Source organism: Trichechus manatus, unplaced genomic scaffold, assembly GCF_000243295.1.
Source record: "Trichechus manatus latirostris isolate Lorelei unplaced genomic scaffold, TriManLat1.0 scaffold00002, whole genome shotgun sequence".
Classification (NCBI taxonomy): domain Eukaryota; kingdom Metazoa; phylum Chordata; class Mammalia; order Sirenia; family Trichechidae; genus Trichechus; species Trichechus manatus.
The window spans coordinates 3525843-3535891 of NW_004443938.1; the positions used below are offsets into that span (position 1 = coordinate 3525843).

General features: G+C 44.2%; 1 protein-coding gene across 3 annotated transcripts in view; it reads right to left on the reverse strand.

Moving 5' to 3' along the window:
• Window positions 1-839: 839 nt before the first annotated feature.
• Window positions 840-10049, reverse strand: part of CCR6 (C-C motif chemokine receptor 6) — a 48005-nt gene continuing 38795 nt past the window's right edge. For 2 of the 3 annotated variants that reach the window (XM_023728508.1, XM_023728500.1), the window contains 2 exons: window positions 7279-7394; window positions 1226-7178 (listed from right to left, as the gene is read on the reverse strand). In XM_023728508.1, the coding sequence (XP_023584276.1) occupies window positions 6075-7178; window positions 7279-7326 (1152 nt within the window). In that variant the 5' untranslated portion in view covers window positions 7327-7394 and the 3' untranslated portion in view covers window positions 1226-6074. Of the gene's footprint in view, window positions 989-1225; window positions 7179-7278; window positions 7395-10049 lie in introns of those variants that run through there. The other variant, XR_002823573.1, reaches the window with a different exon arrangement.

The following is a 10049-nucleotide window of genomic DNA, read 5'->3' on the forward strand; positions in this document are numbered from 1 at the left end:
CCACCCATCCATCCTTCCAACCATCCACTCATCCATCCAACCATCCATCCATCCATCCATCCACTCATCCATCTATCCACTCATCCATCCACTCATTCATCCATTCATCATCTAACCATCTACTCATCTACCCACCCATCCATCCATCCAACCGTCCATTCGTTACTCATCTACCCATCCATCCATCGACTCATCCACCCATCCATTCATCCACCCATTATATACATTTTACTTTTATAACGTGTCCTCACCTAGAGACGAAACATCATCAGGCCAAGAAGTACATCTTTCTCACCGTTACATGGCCAACACCTAGCACATGGTCATTCAGTCTATAAATATTTGTCTAGTTAATTCACAAATGCAGAAATGGAGCTCCATGCCTACTTCAGATGCCTTATCTGTTCCATCATGTGGCAAAGTCCAAAGCCACGGGTCAGAGGTATACTTGACCCACCAAGAGGCCACAGCAAGGATGTGTGGGTGTTCAACACTCCCATGGGGAGTGTGGAATCTAGACTATAATCCAATCTCCCACAGACAGGACCAGAGTGAGGATGGGAAGTTGGCTTTTGACGGGGAGGGTTGCTTTCCCTATCAGAAGAGGGAACAAGGTTACCAAGAGTCCAAGGCAGGGAGGGTTGGAGAATTCTCATGGAGCAGAGCAGAGCCCCCATCTGATGGTGTCATTCACAGTCAGCTGAGGAGTATGAATGGGAGGAAAGCAAACCTCTGGGAGTGAGGGAAGGAGAGTAGGAAAGAGTGTCCCTGGAACAAACCAAGTGGAACAAGCAAGGAGAGCACTCCCCCGAGAGTCATATGGGCCAGGCTGGAAGTGGTGCCCTTCATTTCTACTCACATATTGTGGCCAGAGCCTCGCCACGCCGCCTCACTGTCCCGCAGAAAGCTGGGGCACGTGGTCCAGCTGGGCCCTCGGGAAGACGGGGAGTCTTGGACTTTGGTGGGTGCTATCGATGGCACTGAGTCACTGGTAGTGCAAATGGAGAAAACGTTCAGCTGCTGACCAAAAGGTTAGAGGTTCGAGTCTACACAGAGGTACCTCAGAAGAAAGGCCTGGTGATCTGCTTCTGAAAAGTCAGCCATCAGAAACCCTATGCAGCACATGTCTTTTCTGACACACATGGGGTCACCATGAGTCAGAATCAACCCGATGGTAACTGGTATCTATCATTTATCAACCACATCGATTAAGTGATCTATAGCTGACTGAGTGGAATCAATGTAAAGGGGTAAAATGGCCATCGAGGTAGCTGACAAGGTCCCACGTATCTCCTTAATTGCAGCCCTAGAGGCCCTGCTCACCAAATCTCTCACGGATCTGCCACTTTCTGCTGATAAACCTGAACGAGGCAAGGACGCCGGGTCACTGGGGGGCGATGTGTAGGGTGCTCAGTCGTGTGCTTGGGTGCTGGATGGACATCAGTGGAATAAGATCTGCAATAGAGCAACAGCCCTGTGAGAAGGCCCGACACCCAGGAGGCCAAGCTGCTGTTCCAGCATGAAATAGTGCTGACTGGGCGTCTCGGAGCAGAACCACCACCGCCCCACCCAGACCCACTGTGTGGGCCGGAGCAGCAGAGTTTCCAGGGGGATGCCCCCCAACCCAAATGCCACTCCTGCTCCTCTGATGTCCTAGCAATTAGGGCAAAGCAGATTCTGATATGCCCAGAACTTAGAAAGCTGGAAAATTGAGGTTTTTGTTTAATATTAAAATTTTATAATTAAATTCTGGTGAGCAGAGATTACTTACATTTCTTCTCCTTTTTAAAATCTTTTCTATGTTAGTTATAATATCCTAAAAAATTGTGCTAAAATACATACCCTAAAGATATGTATACGGGTATATGTAGAGATGTATATGTATATATACTAATATGCATGCGTTCATACACACATTCATATAGACTATGACCAAAAACAATTACAATAACAACAAATGAGCAAAATCTAGGTAGTCACATAGCAAAACAATGGTAACAATAATAATAATAAAATAAGTCAGGATCCTTTCTACTTTGATATGAATATTAAACCGAAACTAAGCCAGATCTGTTGCTGTCGAGTCCATTTCAACAATAAGAAAAAATTGAACAGCAGCAATATTGCAGTCAGACTATTCAAGTTAATATTTCTAAGGACTTCATCCCCTTTAAAAAAAGACTGGGTATAATATCCTATATTAATATCATACATTTGGGTTTTAAAACGAACTTCAAAATTTTTCTCCTCATTTAGCATTTTGGCCTCAGGAGAGGCTGTTTCTGTGACCTGTGAGTGCAGCTTGGGTCCACTAGAGGGCAGCGGTGCTCATCGCTAAAGTAAACCGGAAGCGCCTACAGATCACCGTAATCCCCCACCCCCAGGCCTTGGGTGAAGTAAGGAAGTCTCAACCACCTTGCAACAGATCATAAATGCATTTGCTCGCTACTAGTGGGAAGACATGTACTCATTCATCTATTTACACTGTAGGGTCAGAAAAGGGGCCTCAAATGTCATTAACAATTAAAGAATACAGTAAATCTTTCAAAATGAGGCAGAAAACAAAGCTATTTTTACTAGTATTCTTGCTCTGAAAGTTTAGATGTGCAGTTTCAGGTTCTGGGGTGGTCGCTGGTGAAATATGGCATGAAAGGCCTCTGCTCGTAGGAGCCACCCGGGGGGTCGCGGGCAGCACCTCCGTGCGGAGCCCTTTCTCCTCGCCTGCATCAGCTAGGCTCTCGTCCCTATCAGCGCCCGGCTCTTCTTAGGTCACTTTCCTGAAACCGTTAGCTAGTTGGGCTCTTTTTTCCTTTCCTGCAGCTTTAAGTACCTATTTACAATTTATGGAGTCCCTGGGTGGCTCAAGCAGTTAATGCGCTCAGCTGCTAACTGATAGGTTGGAGGTTCAAGTAGACCCAGAGGTACCTCAGAAGGAAGTTCAGGCAATCTCATTCCGAAAAATTAGCTGTTAAAAACCCTGTGGAGCACAGCTGTAGTTTGACACTCAGGGTCACCACGAGTCGGAATCGACTTGATATCCACTGGTTTTAGTGGTTGAATTTGTGGCTTCCCTCTTCTTTCAAGCGAGTAGTATGGTTGCTCTTCCTTCCACTGAGGTTTGTTTTCCTGACAGCCATTTTCCCTTCCTCCATAGTAAAAGATTTTAATGTGGTCACATGGCCACCCAGCTGAAGCCAACATCTCCCATTTTGTCTTGCACCTACTGTGACAATATGACTAATTTCAGACCAATGGGATGAGAGCAGGAATGGTGTCCACAGCTTTCAAGCTGTGCCCTTAGAGAGAAGGAAAAGGTCGTCTGCTTCCCCTGTTTTTCTCTTTCTGTTGGCTGGATGCATGTGTGATGGAGAGAGCCAGAGCAGCCCCTTTGGGCCAGGAGTTAAGGAGAACAGCATTCTGTTTATTGTCCTGGACTGTCTACCTGGACTCTAATGTGTGAGAGAAATAAACCAAAAGTTAGAAAAGACAGATTTTTGTCTTTATCTCTCTTATGGATTTACCTAAATAGGACGTCAATATATATACATACATCTATTAGTAAGTGCAACTCAAGGAGGAAAGTGTGAATGCCATCTGGCAGCTTGCAACAGACGTTACAGGTGTGCAGGTTGAATCCCAGAGTGTGGAGAGTGAGCTCTCCCCTCCTTTACCCGAGGGTGATCTTTACCCACATGAGGCCTCCTCCGTGTCCCTCCAGTCCCTGAAGCTAGCGGCAGTGCCCGCCATACAGCAACCAGCAGGCTTCAGAGCCCATCAGAGGAATTACCCTTTGTGGGGACGGTGACGTTCAAAGCACGTACAAGGAAACGTAAAGCCCCACCCTTCCTGCAGCGTTCAGGAAGCAGATGGGGTGTCCTAGGTGCTTGGAAAATGGGGCAGCAGAGGCCCCCTGATTCCCAGCTCACGGATGGCCTGTTTACACAAATGCACGGGCAAAACGGGGGTCCCAGCTCCCACCGGCAAGCCACATGCGCCCACCCTGCCCAGTGTCTCTGGAGGGGCCAGCACCAAGCAGGTAGCATTGCACCTGTTCCGAGTCCCCGAGGAGCACGACAAGACGGGGCCGCCCAGCGTCCTGTATCTAAGAAGAAAGAATGCCGTACATTTTAGAAACATCTTTATTCACTAAGGTCGACATCTTTAAAGGGCTAGCGCTTAAAGAACATGCTTCATGGATCTGAAAATTTAAATCACACATAATACAGTAAAACACGCGAAAGGCGGAAGCTGTGTAAGGCGGAAACTTGTCAGAGAAGGAAAACGCAAATATTTCCCACTAAAAGGAGCAATAGAAATATGGTCAGCGTGCACCCTGCCAAAGGCGGGAAACCTGCGAGAGCCGGAAAAGCACGGCCCATAGAGTTCCGGCTCTCGCAGGTTTCATTCCCTGTAACTCAGTCCCCTCCCGTGCCAAGTAAGCGAGATGTTTCTGGGCCGATCTTCAAACAGAAAACGTTTTTGACAGATCCCGTCAGTGCACTCGGACACACTGGGAGGGTCTGGGAGTCCCCTCGCTGACCCCACAGCCGAATGCTGACAGGCCTGTGAGGACGAAGGGAGGCCCCCCCAACGCCCCACTCAGGGCAGTGATCCCCTCGGTCTGAGCGCTGAATTCAAGCTGACTCCTTCTCCACACATAGAGTAGCTTTATTTCTGAAAAACACAGACTTTGAATCTCAGGGCAAAATTTGGAGTTTTACATGGGGACGGAGGTAAGATTACAAAAACAACATCGAGCCTCAGATAGCACATTCGTCAGAATGAAACATGTCAGTACTTTTGTGATACGTGTTTGTGTTTTTGTAACACACGTGGATATTTTCCCACCTGGGTTCGTGTATTTACACAGCACTTTAAAAATACTTGAGTTCTGTGGAGCTGAAGAGAGTTGTTAAAATGTGATTTCATAGCTGACCTCAAACATTGGGTGATGCCACTTTAAAATCAATATCAGAAGTTGAAATTTTTCTAGCTATACACAAGCTGGAAACCCCTTAACGACCAAAAATCCTCAGCTCCTCATGGTTCCCCAGCTCTATAATGAGAATGAAGCCTGAGTTCTTTCTATAGGGTCCCAAGAAAGCTTCATTCTTCTTCTTTTAGAAACTATTCTATTTATACAAAATAAAATAAAAACACCTAACACTTCACACTGCACTAAAAACTCCAATTTTGTTATGATTCGCTAAATATTCCTTAAGCTTCTTCTGTATGCCCAAAACTCTGCTAGACACCTGGGACACAGCTGTGGACAAAACCGCTGTAGTTCCTGCCTTGATAGAACTCTTTGTCCAACAGACGTTTACGGGCGAGTCACCACTTACAGAGAACAGTTTCTCCGGGAAGTACAAACATGTTTATACTTCTTCTGAAGGCCGTCACAGCCTGAACTGCTGTATCCACAGTGACGAATGCAGCCACCGTTTGTACACTGTGAGTCCTTGAGCTTGTTTTCCTTCTGCCTTTTCACGATCTCACGCTTGCTGAGTGTATCAAAGGAAAATGAGAGAGACTCAAGCCAGTCTGTTTCATCATTTATATTTGGCCATGGTAAACATTTTCATGAGCAAAAACATTCAACTTTTTTTCAAAATTGAGTTAGGTGAAGGATTTTGTGTTTGTTTTCCTGTTCGGGTTTGTCAAACCATATTGTTGTTTTGTGCCAGGGCCACAAGTAATTGTGGACAATGGCCGCTTCATGAGTAATTCTAAAACTTCAAATTTGTAAATAATTCATTTTAGTTCAGCATTTCCCAAAGCCTGTTTTGTGGAACACCAGCCCTGTAAGATCCACCAGAGCAACAAAGCATTCTTTTTTAAGTAAATTTGGGAAACCCTACATGGTGGAGCCCTCCCACGCCTCGCCATGCAGAGACCCCTCCTGCCCTTTAGCACGCCACACTCCGTCTCTGGTCCTGCAGTAGAAACATCTGCTTAGTTTTGTTGAATTTCCACATTTCTCATATGTATTTGGCTATGGACTATTTTTTGCATAACATCTAATAACAGGCTTCACAACCCACAGAAGGGAATGCTTCGTTCTGCACAGCACATCACATGGTGAAGGACGACGCGTTCTCATTGTCCACTGTCTCGCTGGTCTGTTTGGAGACGGCGCTTTCTGAGTACATCCTGGAACAGGAGAAGCCGGTGGACTGGTGCTTTCTCCTCACGCACCACAGGTCCTTCATGATCTTCAGGAAGTAGTTTCTGAACTTCTGGCCAATGAAGGCATACAGCACCGGGTTGAGGCAGCAGTGCAGAAAAGCCAAGACCTCGGTGATAGTTTTGGTGTAGCCAATCAGCTTCTCACTACTGCAGGCTCTGTCCGTCCTGCCCATAGTTACAGCGGTCACAAGAAGTACCATGTTATGGGGGGTCTGGCAAACCAGAAACACCAGAACAACTGCTATAATCACACGGATGGCCTTGTGCCTTTTGGAGTTCTGGGCTTGCACTAAGGTTTTGACAATAAATGTGTAGCAGAATATCATGAACATCAGCGGGATGAAGAAACCAAAGATCAGCTGGAGCACCAACATCAGCAATTTCCATTTGATGGGCTCCAAGACATTGTGGTACTTGGGTTCACAGACATCGACACCTTGCATACTGTACTTCTGACTGAAGATGAACGTGGAGCTGGAAATGATGATGGATACCACCCACACTGCAAAACAGATGACCTTATTGTGTGCTAACGTTTTGGATCGGAGCCTGAAAGACTTGGTTGCCTGTACAATAGCAATATACCGGTCCAGGCTGATACAGGTCAAGAGCAGCATTCCACAGTTAAAGTTGATGGCATAGATGCCTTTGGTCAGTTTGCACATGACATTACTAAAATACCACGCTCCGCTAGCGTGATTCACTGCCCAGAACGGGAGGGTAAGGACAAACAGTATGTCCGCAATGGCCATGTTCAAGAGATAAACATCTGTCATCGACTTGGCTTTCTTATAAAAAGCAAAGGTGATCACCACTAAAATATTTCCCAGTAGGCCAAAGATGCATATCAAGGCGTAAGCAATTGGCACAAATAAACTGGAGAATTTTCTGACCTCCCCCAAGGAACATGGAGAGGTCTCACCATCCACTGAATATTCCATATCAGTTAACCCAAAGTAATCATTTATGTTGCTGGAATTCATTGGTTCCTGGAAAGTAAATGAAGATAGAGTTAACTGTGGTGCAATTTTAAAGCAGTCACAATTAACAAAAATTAAACTCTCAGCCAAAAATAATATAGATACTTACCTCATTCATTGGGGTGCTTGCTTTGGGCAAAAAGTACAGATCAGCCATTGAGCAGGGAAAGGACAGTTTCAAGCCTCTGGCTCATCAACAGAAATAACTGGAGAGTAGAAGTGGATCTAAGAAGGAAAAAAAAAGCAAAATACACTATAGTTAAGACAAGTATTCTCTAAGAGACACTATTAAGTTAATAGCTTTCCATCCCACTTGAACACAAAGAATGCATGATATGCTATTTTACATAAAAATATTCTTCTAGAACAGCATCCTTTTCTGTAAAGGCACAGGGAGTAAATGTTTTAGGCTTTGCAGGCTGTATGGTCTCTGTCACAATGAATCAACTCTGCTGTTGAAGTTTAGGAGCAGCCACAGACAAGCACATCAGTGAATGGGCCTGATTGGCCTGGCTGTGGCTGTAATTTACCCACCCCTGATGCAAATTGTACAGAAGAGTGATATCGGCAAGACCACAGATTTGGACCTGCACAAAAATTTTCATACCAAATGTAGAACTCATAATGTCTGGCATTCAAACAAAATTTACAAGACATTTAAAGAAACAGGAAAATATGGCCCATAATGTACACAGAGAGACAGTAAAATGACAGAGGTGAAGAATTAGAGGACAAAGTTGCTCCAACAGCTACTATAAGTGTACTCCATGTGTTCAAGAAGGTAAAGGGAAGCATAAACACGATGAGGAGAGTAATGAAAGATATTAAAAAGACACAAATAAAGCTTCTATAAATGAAAGACACAAGCTACAAAATGAAAAAACACACTGATTGGGATTAACATCAGATTAGACACTGCAGAAGAAAATATAAGTGATCTTGATGATGCAGCAATAGAAACACAGAAAAAATAAGGAAAAAAATGAATAGAGCACCAATGAGCCATAGGACAATACCGTACAGGTATGCACATAATATGAGCCTCACTGTCAATTAATCATGAGGCCATAATAATCTTAAGCATTTACGTGCCTAATAACAGAGCTCCAAAATTGGTGGAGAAGTGGTTAAGAGCTCAGGCTGCAAACCATAATGTCAGTAGTTAGAATCCACCAGCCACTCCCTGGAAATCCTACTGGGCAGTTCTACTCTGTCCTATAGGGTCGCTATGAGTCGGAATCAACTCAACAGCACACAACAACAACAACAATAAAATATATGAAGCAAAAACTGATAAAACTGCAAGGAGAAATAGATGAATACACAATTACCGTTGAATATTTCAACACTCTTCTCTCAGTAATTTATAGAACATGTAGAAAAATTTTAGCAAAGATATAGAAAACTTGAATAACATTATGAACCAATCTAATGGACACTTATAGACCATTCCATCCAATAATAACATACTACATAGTTCTCTTTAAGTGCACACAAAACATTCATCAAGATAGACTCTATTCCAGGATACAGCACACATCTCAGGGAATTGAAAAGGACTGAAGTAACATTGAGTCTGCTGTCTGATCACAATGGAATTAAACCAGAAGTTAGTAACAGAAAGTCACGTGGAAAATCCACAAATATTTAGAAATTAAATGAAACCATTGTAAATAACCAATGTGTCATAGAAGAAATCACAAGGAAAATTAGAAAATATTTTCAACTGACATAAGTGAAAACAACGTATCAAATTTATAGGATGCAGCTAAAACAGTGATTAGAGGGAAATTCATAGCATTAACATTGATGTTAATAAGCAAGTAGCTCTCAAATTAATCATCTAAGTTTCTACCTTATGAAACTAGAAAAATAGGTGCAAATTAAGCTCAAAGTTAACAGAGGAGAAATAATAAAGATAGAACAGAAAACAACAGTAAAGAAAATTGAAAAACAACAGAGGAAAATCAATGAAACCAATAGCTGGTTCTTTAAAAGGAACTAAACTAAGCAGCTAAAATAAGATACAAATTCCCAGTATCAAAAATGAAAGGGGACTTCTGGGCAACATGGCGCTATAGTCAGAAGAACCATGCCATCCCTCCACAGCAAAGATCCAAAAAACTAAGTTAAACAGAGTCACACGTCAATCCTGAAACCCTAAGCATCAAATGAAGAGACAAGGAACTCAGCCAAGCACCAAATGGAGTAAGAAACTGACCAAGAACAGAGAGGGAGGAGAGATACATGCAGAGGTCCCCATCAGCTACTGCAGCATGGATCCACCATCTTAGACTCCTATCGGAGATCAGCGAAACAGGGGGTACGAGAAAGCAGCTTCACAGAGCTTCCAGCAGGAGACAGAACAACCGGTAACCAGTGATATACGCTTTCCCACCCCCTACCCTTCTTCACCCCAGCTCGGCCTCCTCTGCTTCCTGCAGCCACAGTCCCTTGGCTGGAAAGCACAAGCTTCACCCCGATGTCACTTGGATTCCACCCACCTGCACTGGCTGGCTCCCTGAGTGCCTTTTGTTGGCTGCTGGTGTTTTTTTCCACTTCTTTAGATTTCTTCTTTACCTCTCACCACCTCCCCCTCCTTCTCTCAAATACCTGGCTCCGTGTGCCATCTTTCCTTCTTCCTGAAAGGCTGCAAAACACCACTCAACTGTGAAACTGCTCCCGGCCCGTGCCGCCACACTTTTGGGACCTCCGGGGCTTTTTTCTCTGTTTGTTTGTTTGCTCTGATTTGTTCTGTTTCGATTTGTCTGTTTGTTTGTTTTCTTTTTCTTTTCTCGGCTTGGGAACCCCTTCTAGCCAGGCAGTACTAGACGGCTTGGAAGCTACTCCTTTCCTCTGTGCAGATGCACAGGGACATCC